We start from the raw sequence: 27,805 nt of genomic DNA on the forward strand, positions 1-27,805 counted from the left end.
ACTATTCTGACACATTGCACAACAGGATCCTCCCAGTGGGTTTTGAAATACAGTATTTGTTTTCATAGTAGCTATGATTTCTTCTAGCTGTGGCGTGAATTATCTTGCAGTTCTGCAAAGAGCTATCTTTTCTCTTGGGAGGTGTATAACAAAAATGTTTTGTTCTTTGTTGATGAGAGCTGCCTCGTAATGTAGGGGAAAGAAGATAATATCCCTAAAAACAGTTTTGCAATTGCACAATTTTAGGTGCAGTTCTATGATTTTCATATGCTACTACCCAAAAGTATTAGTCTGTGAAACTTACCTTCGTATAAGATAACAGCTAACTCCTCAAAGTTTATTCAGATGAAAACTGCAGCTTTATTTCCTGTCTTGGAGATTCTCATTATACTCTATCTTTACAACTCCATAGGCTTTATTCAGTTGGTAGTGTGACTTCTTTCTTGGAAGTGGTTGCGTGAGTCTTGTTCAGACATGGCACAGGTACTCATGACTGTGATCTTTTGGGTAACTACCTCTGCCTTCAGGTTTAAGGAGAAATTGTGGATGCAGTGAGTTGTAACTACTTAATTTTGTACACAGTAGATGATTCTGTACACATGGATGTTGGTTCTGCAGAGAGCAGGTGATCTAAGATCCTGCTCAGATTTACCTTGATAGCATTTACACTCCTGTTGTGGATAGTATAATATAAATCGAAGATGGCTGTAGGTATTAAACACAGATATAAGCAGGTGGACACAGAGGTGATAGAACCTTATCAAATGACAAAGAGATGGACAGTACTGTCACTGTAAGTAGAAGAACATTTTCTGTTATAACTCCATAACTTAAGTGTTTCATATTTAAATATTTTAAAAGGTTCAGAGAAGTTCCTCTAAATATTATAGTGCAACTTAGGGTCTTCTTACAAGTTTACAGTTGTTTCACTATCCCCTAGAGAAATGCTGGCAACTTCTCTTTTATTTGTCTAGTGCAAATTTGCAATTTGCCATCCTTTATCTTGGCCCTTTATGAAGTCTTCCAAATATAAATGCTTAGATCCATTATATACAATCTTGCTGGTAAAGAGTGTGAAAACTTGGAAAGGCAATGTTTGTCTTGCACTTTGGTGCAATTTCTAGTAACCTCTTTAACACCTTTTCTCTGTTTGCACTTGTTTTGCAAGTAATTAATCTGTAGTTCCTGATGCAGGCATTTGGTATTTTGGACTAGTCCATTTACTGTCTCTGTAGAACCTCAGCTTGCCAGAAGTTAGGACTGGCAGATGGCACATGGAGAATTGCATTTGATTTTGAAGTTTTACTTGTGGATTGTGAAGACTTAAATATTTCCAATTTATTTCTAAAGATTAAACAATCTTCCTTCATTTGCTATGGAAGACTGCTTTGCAGGTGGATTTCACACAGATTCTCTTCGTGATTATCTGATCTTTTTCCTTCTTGGAAATTTTGTCTCCATGTTCAGTTGGAGTTCTATCATTCTCACTTCAATTTCTCGCATATTTGATTCATTACACTTCAGTAGATTAAAAACAAATATAAAAAGAATAAATGTGCTGCATTTGCCAGTATCAGTGTGCTCTAACTTACAATTAATGTTGTAACAGAAATTTGGATAGCAGTTACCTATTTTCTTTTGCTCCTTGATATACTTAACCAAGCCACATGTGCTGTAACTACCATCATCACTTTTAGCTGGCTTCAAAAGGAAAGGAAATATTTAACAATGTTGAGCATCCTTACTGAAGTTAGATTTATTTTAATGAGTGATTAAATCTTGGTCTGCCAAAGAATATAGCCAGCTCTGAGGTTTGCCTGACTGGTATTGGCTACTGACTACAGGACACTGGTCTTGCAAAAGGTGAAATGGTATTTCTCACTTTGCAAGGTGATATTCCTCACTTTACACACACTGCAATGAGTTCTTATACTTTGGTGTTCGGCAGTGAAGAACTATTTCAAGTCTTCTGTTCTGAACCTCTGGCTTATCTCTCAGTTGTGTTTGTGTGGGCTGGTATAGTCACTTTATGCTATTTGCTTCACAGTCTGGGCTATTTTGTGCTACTAGTCATTCCAGTTCAGCTGTGTAGGGCTCGAAAGCACTACTTCCTTAAGCTTACAGCTCAGAATAAATAATCACATCTTAAATGTTTAAACTAGCTGTCCCAGAATGTGATATGGCTTCTTTTCAAATCCATGTGCTTTCTGTGCACGAGATGGGATTTGTGTAAAGGAGCGGTTTCGTGGCTTTTGTATATGCCTAAGAAAACCATTATGTTATTCTAATAGGAAGAAAATTTAGTGATCAGTTCGGTAGTTTCAGAAACAGTGGTGGATCTTTGCTTTGCTTTTCCTCATGTAGAAATAGATTTAGATTTTTATTTGGGATCAACAGGTTTTTGCAGATCTCTAACTGACTGCACATGGAACCAGACTGCTGAGGACCTCAGCAAAGCTCTATTTGGCAACAGAGAGGTAACTGCTTGCCTGAGGAGAGTTCAAACCATGGAAGTACTTGCTTTATCCTACTCAAAAAAGAACTTATGTGAACATATTGGATCCTGTTAACTCGGGACATTCTGTTGTCTCACTGAGCAGTGACCCTTTGACAGTGGAATATAGATACAAAATCTTTAAAAAATTGTAAAATTAAGCATTTTACTGCTCCCTCTCTGTGCTGGCCCCTGGGCTGGGCACCTGTCTATGTAGGGTGGTCTTTGAGTCTGGTTTTCCGTCACAGCTTCCTGAGCAGGACACAGATGACCAAATCACAAAAACCAGGACCCTGCCTTGAAAAGTGGTTGAGTTCTCAGCAGTACTGTGGTTCTTCACAGACATGTTGCCTCTATAGATCTTGTTTTACCCATATATTAGCATACTGATATTTTTTTAATGCTGATGACTGATGGTTAACGTGACATTAAGGGAAAAATTGCCTTTCTGTCTTTGGCTGTTGCTTGCATTTGCTGCTCTGTGTGTGGTTTTTTTCCAGTTTGTTGCTAACTGAAATATGTGTTTATTGAGTTTTGCCTTGTTTGCCAGACCACTGTATGCATTGTTTTCTGCTTTTTTTTTTTTTTTTTTTTTTTTTTTTTTGGATAATGTTAAACAGCACTGGCCCAATTACAGTTTCTTTAAGGTACTCCTTTGCTAGTATTTTACTGTTCTGAAATAAAATAATGTGGGTGTTTAAAAAACAAACAAAACCAAAGCTAAACAAATAAACCCCACCATTTTCTGATTCATATGAAAGTTTTAGTTCTTCTACATTACTACTATAGACTCAGGGATTTAAAAACATCAGCGGATTCTCCATTTTGCATATGTAAAAAGATTAAATGAGATATAGAAATATAACGGACTTGAGAAATACTGTTTTTCTCAACTGAAATTACAGTAAAGATGAAATTCTTTGATTCTTTCTTACAAGGAGCCATTTTTGTGATAAGTAGAGCATACTTCTGCTGGCCTCTGAGACGTCTGACAGACAGCTGGGGCTGTCCAGAGGGAGTCTGTCCGTGCCTCCAGGTTTGAAGACATAGGGCTCATGCTTTCTAATTACACTGTAATATAAAGGAGACTTCACTCTTTTCCCTGGGTCCCTGAAAATTTTTGCCTTTAGTGTTGTGCAAACAATATGATGTGGCTGTGACCTGTGGGTGCAGGCAGTGTAGCTTTATGGTGCTTCACCTGAAATCATAGTCTAACCAGCAGCTGCAAAATACCCTGCCACCTGGCTGAGCAGTTATCAGGGAAAACACCATGCCACCAGGCTGAGACGTGTAGCAATGCAGGTAACTGTAGGGTGAGGAGAGTAGGTGGTCTGCCCTGTTGTCTCATAGCACTGTTGGCTGAAACCTTAGTAATTGGCTTAATTACTTTTTACTACTGGCATTTGTTTCTGATGGCTCATAAACTTCCTAGCGGTGATGTATCAGTCCAGTTACAAAATATACTCACTATACCTTTTGCTATAAGTATAATGAAGGAACCTATTTCACTCACTCATCTGAAAAATAGAAAGAACGTTCCAAAGCAAGTAGCGTGCAGACTTTTTGGAGGACTGATTCGGGAACTCAGATCCTAGTGAATTAAAATGCTGTAGCTTTAGCAGGCTGTGTATTAACGTGTTGTAAAACGCTGTCCCTTGAAGTAGTCAGTCGTGCTCTATAGAATTCTCATTGTGAGAAAGAAATGCCTTCCTTCTTCCAGGATTGTCTTGGCTTCAGAAAACACCAATTGACTAAATACTTTGTGACAACAGCTTTTGAAAACAGTATTATGTGGAAAAAAGTAAATGTTTGGTTTGTGTTGCTAGCAACCACTTTAACATTTTTATCTGTTAACCGTATTTCTTTTGCAGATGAGAATTTATAAGAATTCAAGGAAAATATTTTCTAATTGAATCCAATCCAGTCCATCTCAGTAAAAACTTCCCTTATGAAAAGACATACATTATAATTTAATGTATTTTAGGCATTGGTTTGTTTGTATGTAAGGGATTTTTTGTCCTTTTTTTAATATATATATATAGGTACATATGTATATAAAAATAGATTTGGTGGATTTGAATTTTTAGGAAAACATTAGTTTTTACTTGATCTTTACTAGAATTTAATGTGAATTTCTTGAATGCAAAACTTTTGACACGTTTTGTCATGATAATAATCCACATGGAACAATTATTTGCTAGAGCTGAGTTTGTAGTACCAATGAATGCATCTGACATATCAGCTTAGTAATTACCTTGAATCAGTCAGTGTATGGAATGACATTTGATCAGTTGGAAATAACCTGTGATCAATCAGTACTCTGAAATGACCTTTACCTATGAAGTAAAAATGTCATATTTTAGTTACATGGTAGAATGTGCAACATGGTAGTACATGTTCTTAAATCGTCCTGTGTTGTAATGCGTCTAGGTAGTGCCAGACTTGAGAATGGAAACCTTAATTTCATGCCCAGAGCATCAACAAGGCATAAACAAGATTGTAGTAAATTACCTTTTTTTCTGACTGTAGGAAAACCTCTGAGAAATAAACTATACTTTTTTTCTGTGTATTCATTTGTTCCTTTAAGGAGCCTAGAAGCAAAGCAATATCTATGTAGTATGGACAGTTGAATACTGGCGTCCTGAAACAAAGTGCAGTGATGCTGTAGAATCATAGAATTGTTCAGGTTGGAAAAGACCTGTAAGATTGTCGGGTCCAACTGTTAACCCAACACTGCCAGGTCCACCTCTAAACCGTGTCCCTGAGCGCCGCATCTACACATCTTCTAGATACCTCGGGGGATGGTGACTCAACACCTCCCTGAGCAGCCTGTTCCAGTGCCTGACCACCCTTTCTGTGAAGAAATGTTTCCTGATACACAGTCTAAATCTCAGTTGGTGCAACTTGAGGCTGTTTCCTCTTGTCCTGTCACTTGTTACTTGGGAGAAGAGACCGACCCCCACCTGCGTGCAACCTCCAAATTTCAGGTGGCTGTGGAGAGCGATAAGGTCTCCCTCCCCTCAGACTCCTTTTCTCTAGGATAACCAACCCCAGTTCCCTCGGCCGCTCCTCATAAGACTTGTGCTTTAGACCAGCTTGTGCTCTTCTTTGGACATGCTCTAGCACCTTAATTTCTTAGATCCTGCTTGAAGACCAAAACCGTATTGTGAGCTGCTAGTTCATCTGGACAATGTGAAATACAGTATTTTCCAGAGCCCCTGTATGTAAGTATTAGGTGTTGAACTGCTACTGACTAGAGCAGTTACAGGAAATTACTTTTAATAATGGCATCTTAATTCCTTAACGTCCCATACCATCTGCATCTGCTGTTTCGTTACATCCTTCTGTTGAGATGCATATATCCAAAGGAAACTGGGTAGAAGTCTGGGAATTCGGTGCTGGGAGTTGTCATTCTGAACAGTGTCATGCAATGGTCCCTGCAGAGGTTTTGAGAAGAACAGCTCAAAGGATGATACGAGTCCCACCTCTTTCAGGTTACAGATGTGCTGCTGCTGCAGGGCCCGTAAATGGCTCAGGGTTGAACTGTCTTCCTTGTGTTGTGATTTCACGCGAGATTTGGCTTTGCTTGGTGGGTCCTTGATGGGATAGCGGTCACAAACATCTCGTTGTTGTTGGAGGGGAGTATTCTGACAAAAAAGGGGATGCGCACCCCTCACCCTCCAGCAAAGTGAGAATCTCTGTTAACTGTGAAAACATATGTCCTACTACCACTAGAGCCTTTTAGGTCCATATAGTCTAGAACAAGTTTTGGTTGTCAAATTTCTGTGTCTCTGACAGTGTTTTAGAAGGAAATAGAGGCAAATACACCTTGTGGGTTTTTTTTTAAATACTCCTGTGAAATAGTTGGGGGTGTGTGTGATATGCTTATGTGAAATTAAGTTGCCACGAAGGCAGTTGTGTATTCCTGCATGAAGGCAGAAGAGATAATCGTTGAGGATGGCTAGAAGGGTTCAGCTTCTGTGTGTAGGATCGCACTCTGCATATCTGTGGATTTGTTTAAGTCTTAAAGGGGATGGGTGAAACTGAACAGTAAGAAAAGGAGTGTTAACGTAAACAGATATAGGTCAGTAAAGTTTATTTCACATGCATTGTATTCCTGAATCTGAGCTGTGCTTCTTTCTATAAAAAATGAGTTTAGCTTTTTTGTTTGTTTGTTAGACTCTTGGATAGATAAAAACACGCTATTCATATCTTGATAATTTACAGAAGCCTTTATGTTCTCCTATGGACTTAACACTGCTTGGAATTTTGTTTTTACCAGAGATATGGCATATTCACTATGCATATCTCGAGATGCACAGAATATTTCCATGCTTGTGGGTGGGGCAAGTGTACGCAGATAGGTGAGTTTATTACAACAGAGGAAAATCTTCAATTTCTTATTTTCTTGAACGGGGTGAAATAACTCCATTCAATGAACTCCTTATTAAGTAGTCAGATGTTTGGATCTTAAAGGGTTTAGCAAGTGTCTGTCAGCGTCCTGAAAGGACGTTGTAAACAACGGGTGAAAAACCACCCTGAAAACAGTCAGTAGTTGTTCTAAATGTTATTAGTCACACTGGAAAATTGTTTGTAGTACTTAGCTGGGAACACTTTTATTTCGCCTTGGTCTAGGCATTATCTCATGCTTATTCACGTGGTTATACATTTACTTTCCAAGCAAAGAATCGTGCAATCACTGAGCTGTTAACCACCAGAGTACAGCATATTTAGGGGGAGTCAGGCTTAAATTACTGCAAAATGTTGGCATGTTAGTTCCAAGGGTGTATTCAAGAAGCACTTTATAATTTCCATTACTTCCCAAACCTAAAGGTCAATGGTTGAGGGGAAGTAGCTCCCAAGACAAGTTGTCTTCGTATCTGACAGTTATTACTCCAGACATTTCAGTTATATTTTATTAATTTTTTTGAAGAAAGCTGCAGTCTGGGTTTCACATGTAGGAATATGATCAGTTGACAGGTAGTCTTAAAATACTGCCATTATGCAGCAGCTAACACATAATGTGGTGGTGGTTTTTTTTAATCTTGGAAGTATTAGTCGTTACCTTGGAACTTTTACTGACAGTAATATCACAAGCACTCCTGGAAGCCTTGTTTTTATTTTGGAGATCTTTGCTAAAAGTACATTTATCTGGGTCTACCTTTTGTAACATTTACAGAATCTTTTCTGGATGTTATCAAAAGGGTTGCATGGGTGGAGGGGGGGGGGGGGTCAGTATTACATGTTCATGCTATGCATACTTTGTGATTAACTGCTCAGAAAAAGAGCTTCACACTCCTATTTTAAAGATTTTCCTTAAATGAGCTTGGTCCTGGAGTAATTTTAGAGTTGGAAACCTGAATGTATATGTAGAATATCCAGCAGATAAAGCTAAAAATCCTTGGGAGGTATTCTTTCATACTTTTGGGAGACTTGAGCCACAAACACAAGTTGCTGTGTGATAATTTTGTGTATCATTTATGGTAATGGCCTATGTTCTGTTCTTAGCCTGTAGGAAATGCATTCTGATGTGAGCTATCTTATTAGGCTTTCCCTAAGAAATCTAAATTAACAATAGTTGGGAATTGTGCATGTATTTGAGTCCTGGGATCCGAATCCAGATGTTATACCTAGAGTCTATTGTATTTATGCTACACTGTAAGTTACATGAAAAACAAGGAAGAAAACAAGTTTAGAACTCAAAGTAAAGCTCATTTCCTAATTAATTTATGGGAGTTTTTAAATAATAAAATGTGCAATTATTTTCCCCCGCTTCCTAAGGAAACGGGGATTATGTGGTCATGCTATGTGCCTCTGACTGCCAGTTGCTTGCCTCCTCTGCCTTCCCCCCCAATAACTTCTGAAACTACCAGCCAATTTCAAACAGATTTGACAGGAGTAAAGGTCTCAAAGATATCAGGTTCCTACTAGTTTCATGGAAATGGGTGGCTGGAGCGAGAAGAGAGATCCTATTCATATGTCTGCTTTAGAAAAAACTGTGGAATGAGATCAACTGTATTATTAGACACTAGCAAATCCTCATGGGAAAGAGAAGTTATAAATGTGTTAAATAAGGGAAAAGCTTTGACTGGATTTCTCACCTTCTTAGACATATGGGGATCCAGCACAAGAGTCATAAACATAGGAAACCAGCCTTCAGTAGTTCCATTGCTCATGGGTCTGTTTGCTGCTCAGTGAGGTAGGAAAGTGCCCGATTATTCCTGGGGCCATTGAATTAATGAGGAAAAAGATGAAAAAAAAAGACCTTCTAAGGATGTCTTGCTTCAGCTGTCTTTGTGAAGTCGCTTCAGAGCAGACTGTTAGCAGAAAGCAGAACAAACACTATTGCCTGAAGTATAGAAGGGAATGATAAAATAGGAGAAGCATAAAAGAAGATAAAGTGCTTGGATGTATGTGTAAAACGCAAGCCGGCCAGTTTGCATGGTGAAGTGTAGTGATTTCATCCCAAATTCAATAAACTGCTCAAATTGTTCATATTTTGCGTAACCATGATGACTCTGTTATCACTAAATGTGGAACTATAATATAGTTGCCCATTTCATATTTATTATTCTAATAACGAGCTATTACACACGATCTTTCTGGAGTTTTGCCTTTGGCCGTTCTACTCCAATTGCTCAGATTTTCTTAGTGAAATGGAACATTGTATCTGATGACCATTAGCAAAGAATTGGAAGAAATACCTAATATCACAGGTGCTGAGTGTTACTGCTGCAGCGCATGTTAGTATTCAGTGTATTTCTGATTTTAAGGGATTCAGTTGCATAGTGTTCAAGAAAATAGAGGGGAAAATCAATGACAGCTTTCTGTAGCTTAGCACCTTGAGAGATGAACATTGCTTTAGGGCAAATGCTCGGTAACTTTACTCAGTTCATGCCTTTTTTGACATGTATCTCATTTTTCACAAAGGTGTGATTTGGTTCTTGTTGATACGTACGGGTTGAAGTTCGGAGGAGCAAGTACTCTCATGAGCAACAGTTTTTAGACCAAGTTTGGGGAAAAGATTGCAGAGCACTTTCAGGTAGTGAATCATAGCCTGAGTAGATTTTGCCCAGACCATGTCACAGCTGTCAAAATTCAGTAGCTAAAGACCATTTCAGCATGGGTGCCATTAAGCTTTGCAGGAGTAGCTGATTGTATCGATACCTGGAACATGATGTTTCTGAGTAGGAAGTTTTCCAAAGACTTTAAAGAAGGACATATAGATATAATGCTGTTCATTAAATAAACCAATTAGTGTCTTGCTCAGTAGGCATCTTTGCAGCGCTCACACAACAACTCTTACCTGCCAACGTGGCTCAAGTTTCTTCTTTTTTTCTTTTTTTAAATTTTAGAGGGGGTATTTAAGCTGTATCTGCTGTGCTTACAGTTTGCATTTATAATTTTTTACTCTAAAACTATTTGAAGAACCAGGTTTCCTGAAATACAGATAATCACCATATCTTGGCGATTCTTACAGGGTAAATGTGGCAGGGTGAAAGAAAGAAATGAAACATGCAAATAGAGTCAATATTGATGACTCGCAAATGCCACAGAAGTTCTTTGTCTATTTTCTGTGTATTTGCACAGTCTACTTGGTCATGTTATCTATTCATAATTACATGTATAGTTCTGGTCATCCACAGTTGAGAAATGCAAATTGAAATTGGGAGGAAGCTTGTATGATGTGAGGAATAGAGAACCCTAACATATGTGTAGCCAAAGCTACAACACTGAGCTTTAGTTCAACAGAATATATACTGACAGAGAAAAATAATTATGAATTTCTAAGTCTGAACACTAGAGAGGGAGAAGAATGCTAATAAGCTAAGGAACAGTATCTGTCCAAGAGCAAATGGATGCAAGTTGGGCATGTGTGTGTTTAGGAGGCAAATTAGAAAAAACTGTCCCAAACAGCTTTCCAGCTAGACTAGTGAGATTAGGAAACTAAAATTTCAGTTCCTCTACAAAAGGGTTTATGGGACATTGTTTCCTGTGATTGCAAAGAGCTGGCTTTAGTGAGGTCTCAGGCAAACGATATTCGGATTTTATTACAGTATCAAAGTCTTCAAAGAAGTCTTCCTCTTCTTTCCCCTGAACAGAGCAGTGGGATTTTGAGAGCGTTTTGCTGGAACGATCTCAAATATGGAGAGTCAAAATGCAGTGCTTCCAAGGACCTTAATGAATTTTGGCAAAATCCAAGTAAGGGTGAGAACTTTAGACTGCTGAGCAGAGCTGGTTTTTCATGTTACTGTTTTCTCCGCCACAACAACCCATTCAAGTCCACTGGACCAGACACACTGCATCCTGAGGGTGCTTCGAGAGCTGGCCTTTATGAGACTGCTCCCTGTTCAAATTTGAAAGCTCACAGAGATTGGGAGAGGTGCCGAACCACTGAAGAAAGGCAAACCTCCCACCAGTTTTCAAAAAATGGTGGATTGATGCTCAGAGGAACTAGAGGTTGGTCAAGTTTGCTTTGATTTCTGGGTAAGTCGTGGGGCAGCTGCTCTCGGAGCATAATTCTGTGCACGTGAAAGAGAATGTGGTGCTTAGGAGAGTGGGTTTGCCAAGTGTACACAGTGCCAGACCATGCAGACTGTGTCTGCCATCTAGCACGCCTTCTCTGATAAAATGGCTGGATCTGTGCCTGCAGGGAGAGTGGAGGGTACCACTTGTCTGGACTGTGGAAAGGCTTTTGGCACTGCACCCCGCAGCATGCCCAGGTTGGGCTGTTATAGTTTGGATGAGTGGAGAGCCAGTTGGTTGGGTGATGGGATGCAGAGGACAGTGATTAGTGGGTCCTGTGGGCCTGGAGGCTGTTAACAAGTGTTGGTCTCTCCTGGAACATGTCCTGTTTTATATCTTTAACAGTAACTTGGGGGAGATGATGGAGTGCACATCCCTTGAGTTTCCAATTGACACGGAACTGGAGTGACCAGTGGATGCTCTCAAGGGCAGGACTGCCACCCAGAGATGCCAGACTGGGGGAATGGGGTGACAGGAGCCGTATGAAAGTCAGGGGACAAATGCAAAGCCGTTCCCAGGCCTGGAGAGCCCCTGCAGGGGGATGGGCTGGGGCTGGTGGGGCTGGGGAGGTAAGGCAGTGGGTCCTGGTGGGCACTGAGCTCCTAGCCCTGGCAGCAGTGGCGGCCAACAGCATCCCAGGCCATATGGGCAGGAGTACAGTTAACAGAACGTGTGAAGTGGTTGTCCCTTTTCACTTGGCATTTAGTCAGTTTGATCCGGCATCTGGTTTTGGGTTCCCAGAACAAAGAGGACACTGCTCGGCTGGAATGGGTCCAGCAGAGGGCTGTCAGGGTGCTGTGGGGCTGGAGCACTTGCCCTGTGAGGAGAGGCTGTGGGACCAGGGCTGCTTGAACATGGGGAAGAGCAAACTTCAGGTGTGGCTGCACAGCACCTCCAAGGAAGTTACTGAGAAGACAGAGCCAGGCAATGTGCAGTGGTGCATGTTCAGACAATGAGGGTCAACAGACATAAATCAAAACCACAGTTCCCGATGGGATGTAGTGGAAAGGTTTTTCATTCGTAGGCCAGTCAAGTGTTGCAGTTTGTCCATAGAGATTGTGCAGTCTCAATGCTTGGAGGTTTCCAAGACCCAGCTGATAAAGCCCTGAGCAACCTCATCTGACCTTTAAGCTTTGGGCAGGAGGTTGAATAGGAGACCTCCAGAAGTCCCTTCCAATCAATGACTCTAAGAAGAGCTTTCAGGATAGGAATCTGCTTCCAGTCTGGCCCATGCTGCAGTGTACAGCTTGATGAGGGATGAATGGAATAACTTGTAAGTGGCAGAGCCTTCTTCAGCCTTATTTCTACTTCTGTTCCCCAGGATCCAGATATTCTATCAATAGGGAAATCTGAGACCTTATCCTGCAGTGTGCCTTGGTCCTCCTTAATCCTGTAAAATACAGTGGCTTCTGCTGCAAACCTGAAACTGTGGTTGCCTCTGCACCAGTAAATTAAAATTTCCTGGGAAGGTACTCAGGCACAGACGCCAACTGCTGGGGAACCGTCTGTGTCCATGATATTAAACTCCCTCAGCCTGCAGAAGAGGGTGGCTGCATGCAAACTGCTTCTTGGAAGTGGTCCCTGGGGTGCTCCAGCTCCTGCAATGTGCCTACAGGGTGTTTGGTGAAGTGGTGAATGGCATGGGCCAAGGACACGCTGTGGCCGTTCTAGTTCTTAGATATATATGATACTGGTGTATTCCAACATCTGACAATGTTCCCAGTTTCTGCTTAGTTTACAGATGTAGTCTCTTTGCACTGCAGTTATTACGGGGGCCACAGTGCCATGAATGTGTGGATTTGAGAGTGTGACAAACAGTGAAGCACTCCCCAAAATATTTGGGAACCCCTGCCATACAAAATAGTGAAACCAGATGGAATTTGATCTGTTGATGTGGAGCTAATATGACAGCAATTTACGTGGAAGGTTTCTGCAGCCTGTAGTATAAACCTGAGAAAAATAGCAATCACTTGTCAGCGGTCTTGCTCTAGAATGGAAATAATGCCTTCATCAAGATGATACTTTTTTTTGAGGATGAAGTAATACTTTGCTCATAAATAACGTTTCAGGAGGAAAAGGCAAGAGTGGGTAAAGGCAGAATTTTTATCTTCAATTTGATTTTTGCAACTGGTGATCATATTTTTATACTGACTAATGTAACCGGCAAGATTTCTTGGCTTCCATGGTGCTTTGTAATTTTTCTAGCTTCCTAGAGTTTGCTGTTAGAAAAGCAACTTCTGCTTTCACATTGTCATCACTGTATTGTGCAAGTCTAGTGTACTCATTTTATTACCACACCCAGGGATGTCATGGTTACTGTTGAATGATTTCCCTCGAGATAATAGTGGCACAGCTTTAAAAAATCAAGACCACTCACTGATTGACTTAAGAAATAAAAATGGTATAATGCTTTCCAGATTCAAGCTTGTAACAATACTTTCTTTGTATAAGTGTCAGCATCATTCATTTGTAGGTCATATTCTTTAACCCTGTACATGAATTTTCATTAACATTTTCCTCTTTTAAATTCATAGGTATTTTTTTAGTGAAAACTTAATTTTATCAAAGTATAGATTCTGTCTTAGGTCAGAGTCTGTGCTTATGTGGAATAGAAGAGGTAGCTGATACTTAACCAGCAGTAGCAGGGCTGATTCTCGCAAGAGTTCCAACGATCAACTGGGAAAAGAAAGTTGCTGTGTCTTGCACTGCCAACTGTAATGCAAGCATGGAAGGGGTTCTGCATTCTGGTTTTTGAATTAACAGTTGGTGTTGTCTGTCAGGGCTCGTATTTAACTCTGTGGTGAAGAATTTACTTTCAGTACCAGCCATAGGCGAGGTCATGAGTAGGTGACTTCAGGATAGTTCAGTTGATAGCTTTTAATATCTTGTCTTAGCAAGATTTTCTAGGTACAAATTTGTGCAAGTGTTGAAAAAGAAGCGAGTAAAGCGTTTGGTTTGGTTTGGCTTTTGCGATTATTGAGATGGGTTTTTGAGTAATGAAAACATGGCTTCAGACTGTGGGATCTTTGTTAATAAAAACCACTCTGATTTCTCCTTTGTCCGCCCTAGTTCCCAAATACCCAGTTGAACTGGGATTAACAGCATGGAAAGACCAACCTCTAGTAAGACTGAACTCTGTCGTAGAATATTGCTCCCGGTGTAGCTCCCTTCTAGCATAGGAAAGGTGTTGAGAGGTGCTCAGGATAGGGCTGTGACAAAAGGGTCTGTCGTTATATGGGTCTGCAGGGCTTTCCTGCCTCAACGCAGGGGTCACAGCTGCTTCTGCAAACGGCAGGTCTTGGTAAAGACAGAGAGGGACTACACAGCTGCTCCATGCTGGTGGGCTGCTGTGGAATTTTCCCTCCCCTCAAATTCTTCACTAATATTTCCCTGGTGAAAGGACATTTGCTTAGACAATACCTTGCAGAAGGCAGCATCTGTCTGCAAGGATGTAGATGTCACTAACTGTGCTAACCCAGCTGATTGTTAATGTAGTTTGAAATACTATGCTTAGATGCAGAGTGCACGGATCTGAGTCCTTATCTGAAGGTGTAGGAGAAGTGGAAGATGAGTGAGGTGAGTTAGAGATGATTCTGTTACAGGCTGTAGTTTGGCTTGTACAATTAAAACTTCATCAATTAATTCACATAGTAGGAATATTTTAATTTCAAAGTCAAATATAAGTATCTGTAAGTGTTATCTATAAAAAATACTTGTTAAATCATTTTAAAAATGGAGAAGGAAGAAACAAAACACCAAAGTTTAGGATTTAAGTATATAATATGAATAGAAGAGAGACACACTACATGGCTGCTAAGCCTGCCAGGAGAAGAAGAGACAAAATCTGTCTAAATAAGTATGGACTTCCTTAAATATATTTTGGGTAACAAATACTGTTAGAGAGGATTGTCAAGATACTTAAGTAATACAGAGAGAAATCATGGCCAGCAATGCAGATGCAATGAGAGTTTCCAGCATGAATGTTTTTTTTTCTTACAGACTAGTATGTCATAATGAAAAATTGTTACTGGAAATTAGCTCACTGTTAGTATCCAGCTTCAGATTCTGCCTTAGAAGAGATGCAGGCATTGTCGTGTAAATGGCTTCTCCTTTCAGCGCATAACTTTTGATAGTTACTGCCTTAAATAGGATAATTCTCATTTCTAGTGGAATGAATTAATGCAAAGAATAGATGGCATATATATATATTTAAATGCAAAGCTAAAATCCACCACCTCTATAGCATAAATTAGTTTTCATGTAGTTTCAGAATTTTCCATGAAAAAATGTGTTGGCTCATATTTTAATGACTTTTTTTTTTCTATGTGAAGCATCTTCCTGTAAATATGAGTAGGTAGAGGAAAAATTATTTGAGAAGCTCTTCAGTTTCCTTCTGAAATATTTTCTGTCTTATGCTTAAGACACCCCTATCCTCATCTGTAGGAGACAAACAGTGGGAAGGATGAGAGAAGATGTGAAAATGGCAGTTTTGTCATAAGCTTCTAATTCTTGTTTTTTATTTCTAAACTTAAAATACTGGTCTCATGGATAAGTGCTGACTGTGATTTCTGATTAAGGGAACATGGCTTGCTCAGTGACTTGGTATTCACTTCATGTGTTTTTAACAACAATTTAAAAAACCCGAACAAACAATAAAACAGATATTGAAGCAGAGCAGTATATCAGTCACAGTCAGTCTGTTGTCTACTGGGACCTCTAGCAGAGCTGCTTGTTATCTGTATAAATGAAGTGTTTAATGCTTCGCTGTTTTACATAATGTTTTCTTGAATGATCTGAAAGAGGAAATAAAATGCACATAAATTACATCTGCAGATGATGTGAAGATGGAAAGCTACAGCAGCTGGAAGAATGGCAAGAAATATAAATCGGTCTAGAGAGCAGCAATGTGCAGGAATTTACAAAATGAGGCTCACCTTGGAAATGCGATCCAAATCGTAGGCATGTTATATGTAAAATTAGCTTAGTGAAGTGTTAGTGTTGAGCTTTCATTCATGCAGTAAGCAAGATATGTTTGATATCCCACCTAGTTAACTGTTTCTTATAGTATCCTGGTCTTTAGCTACTTCAACTGAGTCTTTCTAGAATTGTTTCCAGTTTCACTACTGTGGTTTTGGTGATGAAGGACAAGTAAGTGGACTGTTTTTTGGTTAAGTTGCAAGCAAAATCTAAGCAATAAGTAGGAAAACTAATGCCTCCTTCTTAATGATCCCCACCTCCCCTCCAAGCATTCAATTTTAATAGAAATCTGTCTTAATCAGTGTTGCGTATTGCATGTCTGTCCCAAATTCAGAATTCTCGGGTCTAAATTTGTGCTATTTTGTGCAACTGATCCTTTCCCAGTTTGGTTTTGAATTTGGGATGCCAGCAGGACTGCAGGGCAAAAGTCTCCTGAGATGTCATTTCCTTTATGTTGTTTTACAAATGGCTTCTGCTTTGCCTTGATGCTTTGGAAATGAAATGGATCTGGCTGTCTTTATGGCTTATCAGTCTCTCGGCACTGGCTTTTTACAGGGGCAAATGCCAATCAGTTGTAATTTGCTCAGATAACAATGTTACTATTGTTAGTGCTAACATTTCTCTTAGTTAAATAGATGGTGTAATAGCTCATTGTTAGAAATGACTTCATGCTGAAGAGACAGCCTGGTACGCTTTGTATAACATTCTGTGTGAAGAAGGCAAAAGAAAACCACTATCCAATATCACGTTACTTTTGGCTTAATTAGGGCTGTATCTAAACGTCCCATGTTTTTCTGCGCTGAGGTGCTAGAGGTAGCTGCAATATAACCTGGATAATTTACGCCTACCACTATCCTAAGTTAAGATTAGATGACTGGATGGGGAAAAAAGATATGGAATACTACTCATTTTGCAGAAGCTTTATGATTGTTGGTGGTTTTTTTTTCCCCCCAGCTGACATGTGACCACCTGCCAAATAAATTTAAGCCTCCAGGTGATGGTCTTGCTTTGCTTACCTTTTGTGAGCCTCCTAGAAGTGGTCCAGAGATCACGGTGTGTGAGACATAGAAAACAGTACAGTGAAGTTTGATCTAGGGAAGTCAATTGCTTTGTCTAAAGACTGAATCAAAGATTAACTTAAAGATTAACTGTTACTGGACTTTGAAATGAACACCTAAAGAGGTGGCCAACCAAATTTGTTGTGTCCCTGTAGCCATGTGGCAAATCTGTCCAGCACCTTCTCTCTGTTGGGTGACACGTTAGCAGCAGCTCATCAGGCTGGCATGCATTCCTTGCTCCGCTCTTCGCAGCGTGATCTCTCCCCCTTCTCTGTTTTGAAAACTCATAAAAAAAGGTTTCATGCCCCAAATCCTGGTTTGATTTAAGTATATCAACTTTTATAAAAAAGAAGGATAGCGGTTTTTCTTTCAGATTTCCAGAAATCCTTTCATGGCAGAGGTCTGTAAAGATGGGGATGTATCTTGTAGTTTCAGAACTCCACGTTGCACTAGCAGTATCGGTTTATGTAATACGTTTAAGTAAGAGGCTGAACTGGTGTTTGTTTATAACTGCAATTGCTTTTGCAATGTCTGATGTGTGTTTGGCACGATTTTGGTTGTGAGTGGAATGAGGCTTTCAGCTGAAATTATTTTTACTCCCTTTAACCTGTTTTAGGATCATTCGTATTTTATTTTGTGCAGCATAAACTGTAATTTGGACAATGCTTGTTTGTCCTGATTAAACATATTTGCCTATACCTTGTCTTAGCTGTTTATATTAAAAGCATAAGATAAAAAGATGTACTCTTCTTGCTATTTCCTCCATAGTACAAGTAGAAGATTGTGTTGCTGTTTATCTCTGCTACTCTGCTTCTTTATCTCTGTGGCTAGTATTCAAGTGTGGCATGAATTCTTTATCCGTATAGTATGGTGGTGGCTTGCAAGTGATGAAAAACAGTTTCCTTTACGTAAATGTCCATCTTTGTTAAAGCTGTCAAACAGCAAGTGTGATATCCAGGGAATACACGTCATTCTGTGGGTTACTGATAATGTAATCTAATTTCCAAAAATAAATTAAATGCATCTTTTCATCTATAGCCATCAGATGTATGTAAGCTAAAGGAAAGCAACATGTTAGAGACAGTACATGTGAATTTGGAAGAAAGATAAGGGGCTAATTTGAAATCAAACATTTGAGTGCGCTGCATTTTCTGGTAAATTAACCTTGCTGAAGAAGGTCATGATGGTATCATGTGTTTTTGCAGAGACTTTCACAGATAAAATATCTTAAGTTGAAGGACTGTTATTTGTTTGAAACGGTGCCTTTGAAATCTTTGTAAGCAATTTCACAAGGCCTTTGTCAGCAAAACCTTATGTATAGTAGTAGTAAACTTCTCTCTTAAAAAAGTGGTAACAAATGCTACACTTTTTTTTTTTTCCATGAATGTCTTTTATTTAGTTATTTTCCATGCATTTCCAAGTAAAATGGACCTAAAGCAAGAAGAAAAATTAATGAAATGCCATTTCTGATTTTAATAGCAGAGGTGCCACGACATAGGTTGAACTTTTCCCTAGCATGTGCGACATTATTTTTTTTTTTTTAAGATGTTATTGCTGTGTGTTCAAGTTGAAAAGACGAGTAATGGTTCTATTCATAGGGAAATGCCACAACAGTTTTGTCAATACTTTTAATAACTACAAGATGTGAGAGAGGACCCCTTCTCCTTCCAAGTACCCCTCACCAACTGGATGTTTCTGCAGGCATTTCTAATCAAAGCCAGGTCATTTTGATGCCTTTTTCCTGAAAGATCTGTTTCTACTGTAGTGTAGCCTCGCCAAAGTCTGGATAGCATCATCCAGCCCATTTTGCTTTTCTCTAGAGCTGCTCCCTCAGCTATTTTGTCAAGCCAGGCAAATGGTGGCACTTCTAGGTGCAGAGAGGCATCGGGAAAGCCTCCTGTGGCTTCTGCAGGCTTTGTCAGCTGCAGAAGTGTACCTTAAGGTAGTTCAGATTCCCCATCATCTGCCTACACCAGAGCACTAGTGTCCTTCATTTCTGGTTTGCTTCTCTTAAGATGATGTGGGCGACCTTTTTCATGCAGCTTTAATATCTTTCTTCAATGGACTTAAACTGTCATGTTGATTATTTTGGTATCTTCATCCAGCTTTGCACAATTATAGTTTAGCTGATGTTGTTTTGTAGGTATGGCTGAGCTATTCCCTCTTTAAGATAACAGAAACAACAGTTTTTTGTTGTTCCTGCCAAACAAATCTGTTCAGAACTCTTGTATATCCTGTATGACATCCTCATTGCTGAAGAAATACAACTGTTCATTATAGCTCTTATCCTTTAATCTCATTGAATTATTGAGGCTACCTATTTAATGGAAGGGCTCCTTTTATTATTAAGAACTTCTTGTCTGAGCCCTGAAGGGGAGAACTTGTGGGCTAGTTTTCATCCTTCAGGTGCATGCAAGCATTATAGGGAGGCATATCTAGTGCTACTTAAAATCAAAGGTAATTAATGTTTATTTGTTTTATCAGTAATGTTTATGTGGTTGCATTGCTGTTGCAGGTACCAGAATTGGGCAGAAGGCAAGAACGTGTTAGCAATGCCATTAGTTTTTCAGTTCCTGCGGTTGTGTATTACAGCAAAAATGTCTTTTATATAAATCCTGTGGTTGCACCTTTGTACTACTGACCTCCTCTGATCTGTACAAGTGCAGGTCATTGCTGTATCGTGTTACTCTTGCTGCATGGCATCTCTTTTCCTGCCCATTAGAAAGTATGTCAGTGCTTATGTCCCGTGCTTATTAAATGATAGATGACCATTAAGACGTATTAGCTGCATAAATAATGGGCTTGTAGATTATTCCATAATTATTCTTGTGACAAATTTGTTATATCACTTTGAACTGAAGGACTGTGGAGTATTTCTTATGCTTATGACGCATGTATTCGAGTTTCTTGGAGCAAGGCTTTGTGATCTTTCTAGTACAGGTGAAGTAACTCATTCTTTCCTTGTGTCCTAGTTTAGACTTGGATGTCTGAAGCTACATAAAGTTTCGAGCCCGGCAGATGTGGTTAAGGAGCTGATCGGTTACTGTCTGGACTGCCTCGGAAGACTGCAGGCAAAAAATGAGCATCTGCAAAAAGAAAATGAAAGGCTTTTCAGCAACTGGAGTGATGCGGAGAAGCGGTAAGTTTAAAAATGCATTCAGAGATGATACTTAAGACTGTCAGTGCGGATTTTACTGGTGAGCATTTTTGAAGTCGTACATGGAAAGGAGGACACATCTTTCTTCTCTTGACAAGTGTTTTGAGCCCAGTTATCTACAGCCCAGGTAGCTGTGGTTCTCCTTCCTATGTCAAAGATACAACTGGTATTAGAAACTTTGCAATTAAAACTGGCTTTAGATTTAGGAAGTAGAAAAAAAAATTACCTCTTTTCTGTAGAATCATCTCCACTTTCTTCAGGGGAAGCCTTTTTCTTTCCATTATTTGCTATAATTCTTAGGACTAGCAGTTTAGATTATTTACATTTATGAGTGGGAAATAAGTTGCCGTTGCTTTAATCTGTTTGCCTTGTCAAAGCAGCCAGTATTGGAAAACCAATGTGTTATTACAGGAAGAAGTACCATTATTTTTGAGAGACTTTTATAATTGCCATTGCATTTATGATCTGAATTGTCTGCCGTTGCACTCTATAGTAAAACGATGTACGTTTCTTTCAGTTAGCATAAAACACTTAGTACATACAAGTCAAGAGATCCATCTTGGTTTTCTCTAGCTTTATCTGAAAAAAAACATGCTTAGGAAGATTGATGAAAGAATGTAGCTAACTGGGGTTAATTTACCTTGAAAAAGAGAGCTAACTTCTGGGAGGAGTTAGTTTTGTTTCCCTCTCATTAAAATGAGTAACAGTTTCTCCTGACAATCTCCCTGACAAGCATATGGCCTTCCTAAGTAGTGTTTTACTGCTTAACAGTTTATTGAACAATAGTGTATTGTATAACCAGTATGCTGCACTGCATTACACGCTAACGTGTAATAGGCATTAGTGCTTGTATCAATTTCCATGGTGGTGTGGCACTTTTTAAAGAGTAACCCCAAAGGAAAAAAAAAAAAATAATCACAGTTGCCTGACAGCCTTTGCTCTCGAAAGCAGTGTACCCAAGCTTCGAAAGCTGGTGGTTTTCTTTAGTGTGTTTATATTTTGAATAGCTGAAACATTATTTTTCAAAATGAATACTGAAAAGGCATATGGACACCAAACTTTGGCCATGTCTGCTAAATGGAGAATAAAAATAATTTTTGTCCAAACAGTGCTGGGGTTTTGGTTTGTTTGTTTGTTCTAATTCTTTGTGCCACAGCCTAGTCTACCCTTCTCTCCCTGCTTCTTTGGCTCCAAAGGCTGGACCTAGTGTTGTGAGTTTCTTGGAGCTGAACAAAAACTTTGCCTGTCTTTTTTCAGTAGACAGGATTTCAGGCTTCACATTCTGTATCACTCATGGTGTTGAGTGGTAAAACATGAAATATAAAGCATGTGATGTGGAGAATTGTGCTTCCTCTTCGCCTGGAGCTAAGGCACATCAGCTCCAGTGTTTCAGCCCTGCCGTTCCCTTTGCTTAAAGTATCTCTCTTCAGGACCTCATTAGAATTAAAACATAGCGTGCGGGCTTCCAAGAACTGTTTTTGTTCAGGTTAAGCATGGGGCACTGGATGGAATAATTCAATCATCCCATTTCCCTTTCCCTACTCTAATTTTCTCTACAGTCATAAAGGATTTGTGAGCTCAGCTCAGCATCTTTGCCCTGTAGCTCTTCAGGGTCTCTTGAGGTATAAACTTGTTCTTTCCATTCAGTCTGTAAAATGGCAAGCAACTTCATTCACGAGGCTAAATCTGCCTAGTGAGCAATCTGTGGGCTGAATACCAGCCCCACTCTGCTGCTGGCAATTGCCTCAATGTACATGAGATGTAAACAGCTTGCTGCTCTCAGCCCTGTGCCAGATACAGAAATAGCTCCTGCCACTTCCCTCTGCAGCTCAGGTTCATGTAAAGGTAAAGGGCACGAGCTGGCCAAAAATCCTTTTGAAGAGGAATCCACTGCATCACCAAATTGTTTAATTGCTTATGTACTCTAGTCTAAGATGTGCAGGTCTGAGGAGTTGAGAGTGTTTCTTGTAGAAGCTGTAACTCCCTTAGAATTTTCATCATCTTGCTTAAGGCGATGACCTAAGTGTAGAATTTTACCTGGCTGAACATTTCCCTGCTTTTAGGAAATGACCCCTGCATAGGTGATGTCGGTATGAGAGTTGTTGGCTAGCCAGACTCTTCAGCGTTTGATCTAAAAGCATAAAGCAAAAATTACTAAGACACCATCTGGCAAGATCTAGATAGAGAGGCTATGGGAATTTTCAAAAGGACTATTTGAAAATGCTGCAGGCAGGTGCCTGGGGGCGAGTGTGTGTGCACACCTCAAGGATGGATGAGTTAAAATATCAGAGCAGGACAGCTACAGTTTTTATTTCATATAGGTAATTAAGACAGTAAATGTAACAATCTGTAGCAAAATAATTCCTTTGCCAATAAAATACAAGTTAAATTCCTGATTTGGGTATGGTATGTATTTTATATCAAACATCTAAAATTAGTGTACACAAGCCAAAAATCAAAATACCTGCTAATTGATGTTGTGGTCAACTATAGTGACAGAATATTTAAATCAAAACCAGCTTATTAAAATGCAAGTTAGTTTGGTGCTTGAAACTGACTCTTCAGCATTAGCTCATCAAGATTCCATGCCGTTGGCACTGTTAGGGGAAGGGTGAATCTGAAATGTAATAGAGCAGTGCCTTAAGACCAGTAGTTGTTTTAGAGCACTGAGGACAAGGATAAACAGCAGAGATCTTGAATGTTTTCTTTCTAATATTGGAGTGTGGGAAGTGTATAAAGGCCCCTAATTTACATAGTTCACATTAACCTCTGTGAAGCATGTATGATTGCTCTGTTTTTAAGCAGCACTTAAGAAATGGACAGTTATCTTATTTTCTCAATTACTAATCATAACCGTTTCTAATACTAGCTGCTTTCAGTAGGTTGTGCAAGCTTTTTGATGGCTATCAAATTGGGTGTCAGGCACATCAAAAGCATTGCACTTACATAACGGAGAGGTCCAAAAATATGGAAACTGGAAAGCATGTGCAGATGAGACTTGCGCTACTCTAGCCCTCACTTACTTTATTTTCATTGTACTTGAAAGTTGTCTTTTTGATGAGCAGCCTCTGTTTGGCCTGTAGTGAGACAAATTGCAGACAGGTGCAAGCATGTGCTGAATTGAAATTGAAGTTTGTATTGGTAACTGATGAGGTATTGGAATGAAACCCAGCCAGCTTTGCTTAGTGGTCACGTAATTCAGGTAATGTATGCTGGGTGAATCCTAAAGGATACACAGAGTTACAGCCAGAGCTACCCCCCCACACACGTACAGTCTGCATAATTAATACATCCCTGTTCCCAAGCAGCAGAGGACTATTGCTTTTTACTATTCCATTTTTAAGTATCATCATACGCCATACAATAGTATATTTTTAAAGACTCCTAATTTGTAAATATAGCATTAATGTCATACTATTTTACACTGATTGAATGTTACTCCAAATTAACGTTGTATCTATGTGTGGAGAATGGAATTTATATATGGATTACTTTAAAGAGGAAAAAAAATCACAGGAAGTGTTCACATAAATGGAAACAATCATGTAAGATGAACTGATGGTATACTACTAATTGATTTTTCCTACAGGGAATAGTTAATACTCTGATCTATGTATATGGTCCGTTTGTTTATTTTGAGACACTAATATTTTCCTCCAGAGGCGGAAGAAATTGGCTAGTCTTGCAATAGGTTCCTATACTGTGCTTCTCACAGCACCAGCTTTACTTCACGGAGAGTTTACAGTTATGTGGTTTTCCATCAGTAGGTGTCTTTGCAGGATCCGAGGGCCTCACCGAAGTTACCTTATACGACACCTTTCTGGCTGAGTCAGCAGAGTGTCTCCGTGTAACTATTTAAACCAACCATAAACCAGTCCACTGGCAAAACAGAGGCACAGTGGTTAGCACTTCCTTTAGCTGGTATTGTTTTGTGTGTGGGAGAGGAGACTTTAGGATTTGGTAAGGGTTACCATATTTTACACAAAATCCTTGTTTTTCCATTTTTATGTATACTGACATACTTAGTTACAAGCATGTTCAGGCACCTCAGGACCCTGTATTAGGGTTTATGATTCTTTGTGAATTGTTTGTTTGTTTCCCACTAAACAGTTAACTTCCCTTTTGTAGGTGGAAAGTCTCCTGGTAGTTGATTAGTACATATGATCTTTCATTTAGGAATTATTGAAACGATCTATATGGAAATGATGTTCTGCTATTTGCATTTAAATTAGATGAATTATTTATCAACTATCAAGCATATCCCTAAAGCATTGCACAGTAGACTTAATACTTCATGAGATTATTTTCTGTTGTGTTTCTTCTTACCTCACATATAGTTTTGATCTATGGACAAATTAATTAGTATTTATATAGGAAGTCTGTTGAAATTTCTTACCTTTATAAATTAATATTTTTTAAATCTGCTGTATGTTTGGGTTTAATAACAAAGGAAGCCTTCTAAACATTTTTACAACCTTGCACAGGTTGGTGAAAAGAATGTTTATGAGTTATGACTCTCTGCTGTAATAATGGAGTTACCATGGTCAATGAGATTATCAGGATGTTTATTTGTTTATGAACGCAGCTACTGAAACATTTGTGATTCAACCTCAGGACTAAGAAGTTATGAAATACAAGAAGCAAATACAGGATTGCATTTGCTATAAGTAATCTCATTTATTGTGCTCATGTTTGCTTATATTCTTGTTTTGGTTTGCTTATGAGACGGTATACATCCATGTTCTTAATTTTATATTTCCATCGTGCTTACTTGTATTGACGTTGACCTACCTACGGGTGCACGTTAAACCTTTAAAAACCTGAAGAATATTTTACTCCGAAGATTAATAAGGAACTTTGAAAACATTTTTAAATACATTGTTTAGTGTTAGTCCTTGGCCAAGTCATTGTGACCGGTTTGGGGGGGGGGGGGGGGGAGGAGTCTCTGTAAAGGTGGCTGCAAGATCTCGGCTCTGCATCTGTGTAATTCGAAATGGAGTCTGCAGCACTGTGGTTGTTAGCAGTGAATTTGTCTGAATGCCCGTAAGGGGGGGATTACAGTCGCCATCAGATGTTGCTGCAGTGTCCTGTTGAAATTTGCCAGGAACTGGTTTCTGTACCTTGCCAGTTCACCAGAACAATACCTGCAAGGCTGTTGATGGGAAATGGTCGGGCAGAGGTCTGCCAGGGGGAGTAAAGTATTTGGGGATCACCAGTTATCTATTTCTTGTCTCTTTTTTTTCTTCTTTCTTTTTTTTCTTCTCCCCCCACCCCGATCAAATATATTTCAAGTTATAGTGTGTGGTCCAGATTTGGGACCTGTCAAGCTTAATCATATCTCTTCGTAATCTCATTATGTGTATCCTGTTAAAATATGCTCACTGTGATGAATTCAGCATTGGAACTAGAGAATATTTGCCTATTTAAATTTTTGTTGTCTCAGATGCATGTGTGCAAAAACCTATCAAAAAAGCATGAAGAGAAAATTTTCCCCTTTGGAATGTTCCCTTTTTGGTAGCAAAGATCATTTTACTTTTCTATGGGGGGGGGGGGGGGGGGGGGGGAAAGGCTTCTTCTGTCCTTTTTCAGGCACAAGATGCTGGACTAGTCATGCATGGTTTGATATGGGGATTCCTGTAATAGGAAGGCTGGCCTCACTATAGAATTTTCTTCCAGGAAACACAGAATTTTAAAAAGAAGTAGTGTAACAGTTGATTTTACATTGTAGGCTGGAAAAATGCGTGGAAGCTAAAGAAGAACTAGAGGCAGATCTTTATAACCGGTTTGTTTTGGTGCTGAATGAAAAGAAGGCAAAGATAAGAAACTTACAGAGTTTGTTGAATGAAGCTGAAGAATCTGCTGCAGATGCCAAATGTACAAGGTATTTCTTAAGTTTCCTGAGTTTCCATCATGTCTGGTGCTTGGTTTAGTTTAGTTTCCATTTCTTTGGCTCTAACATGAGTGACAGTTCTTCCTGGCTTAAGTGCTCGGTTATCCAAGACAATACTATTAGTCATGAAAGCAGAGGATTCTTTGTGGTATCACTGCAAGTAGCAGCGTATTGCTCTGGATGTTGTTGCCAAGAACTAAATATTCAGTGAATCTGTCCTTTTTTCTATTAGATTGCAGTTGATTTTTCCAGTCAGTGTATGCCCCTGCCGTTTGCATAGGTAGTATTTTCATATGCATTCTCACTGAATTATTTCATTCATTTTATGCTTTGGGAAACAAAAATATCTAAATCTAAACATTTTAATATTTTTTTTAATTTCAAAAATGTCCAAAAAAGATGAATCATTCTAATGCTACAACACACTTAAATTTGTTTGCTGTTTTCATTCTGCTTTTTCATCATATTTTTAATTGTCTGCCCTTGTATATGAATATACTAGGGTATTCACCAAGGGGACACTATGCTGATGTGTATCAGCTTGCATTGCGTAATAATTAAAAATTTTTTGCAGGAATAATAGATGGCAAATATGTGGTGTGTGTTGTGTTTTTTTTTTCTCCTTCCCCCCCCCCTTCCCCTCACACACCTCCAGGGATAGTGTAGCTACCACCACTCAGATGGCTACAGGGAGAGAAAATGACTATGATGGCAGTACTGATGAGGAAGGTGAAAATTCAACAGGGGCCTCATTACCTTCAGGTAAGACAGAATGTATTGTCTTTGGGGAATATCACGGACAGGCCAATCACTTTATGTGAATAAACCTTAATGAAGACAAAATACTACCTGACAAATTGCTCTGTGACAAGCCAACTTGCAAGCCTTAAAAATATCTCTCTTGAAGCAGAGTATAATACCGACATTTTCAAATTAGAGAGAGGAAGTTTAAAAGCATGTTGTACAAGTGAAGGTACTGTCATTTCTTCCAAAATGACAAATTACGTACTTTGCAGAACTAATGACAGTCTAACGGTATCTGAACCATCAACAATTCCATTTTAAATTCTAGGAATCATGATGTGTATTCAGTGATTGCTAAAATGTAAAATGTAGATTCTGACAGTTTCAATAGCATTTTAAAAGGGGAAAGAGAGGAGGTTTAACAGCTATAAAAAGCGCTGTGTGCATAAATGGAATAAAAATGTATTTATAGCAGAATTAATTTAATTCGTAAGTGAATTTTTGGCCTCACAAAGATGCTTATGAAACTTAATTTGTCTGATTTTTCCAGGACTAGAGGCTTGTAGAGTCTATGGGATGCAGCAACTGCCCATTCTAAATACAAGATATTTAACAGTGAATCATAAAATTTTGGCATATTTTGCCAAACTAGTAGGAATATGCAGGAAAAATGCTATCAAAGTTTTAGAACTGCCTTGATACTTGTCATATAGTTTTACATAGAGAAGAAGACTTCCCTTCAGGTCTGCACGGTTTGCTATGGGTTCTCTCACTGGAGCTTTCTGTTTCCACCGTAGGTAAAAGTATCCAAAACAACAACTTGTCACAACAGTTTACTGTGCGTACTGAGAACCAGGAGTGTTCAAGACCCTGACACCAGTGCTATTCAGCTTTATATTTCATATGACCCTGTTTTATATGAGGAAGTCCTCAACATATAAAGTAGGCAGATCTTCAGG

The 27,805-nt window shown here is 39.2% G+C and overlaps 1 protein-coding gene across 2 annotated transcripts in view; it reads left to right on the forward strand.

Moving 5' to 3' along the window:
- The window catches only part of XRCC4 (X-ray repair cross complementing 4), a 177,218-nt gene that overhangs the window by 57,018 nt on the left and 92,395 nt on the right, over nt 1-27,805 (forward strand). For both annotated transcript variants that reach the window (XM_037374165.1, XM_037374166.1), the window contains 3 exons: nt 20,028-20,194; nt 25,941-26,093; nt 26,758-26,864. In XM_037374165.1, the coding sequence (XP_037230062.1) occupies nt 20,028-20,194; nt 25,941-26,093; nt 26,758-26,864 (427 nt within the window). The remainder of the gene's footprint in view (nt 1-20,027; nt 20,195-25,940; nt 26,094-26,757; nt 26,865-27,805) is intronic.

The sequence above is a fragment of the Falco rusticolus genome, chromosome Z (assembly GCF_015220075.1).
Source record: "Falco rusticolus isolate bFalRus1 chromosome Z, bFalRus1.pri, whole genome shotgun sequence".
NCBI classification, from domain to species: domain Eukaryota; kingdom Metazoa; phylum Chordata; class Aves; order Falconiformes; family Falconidae; genus Falco; species Falco rusticolus.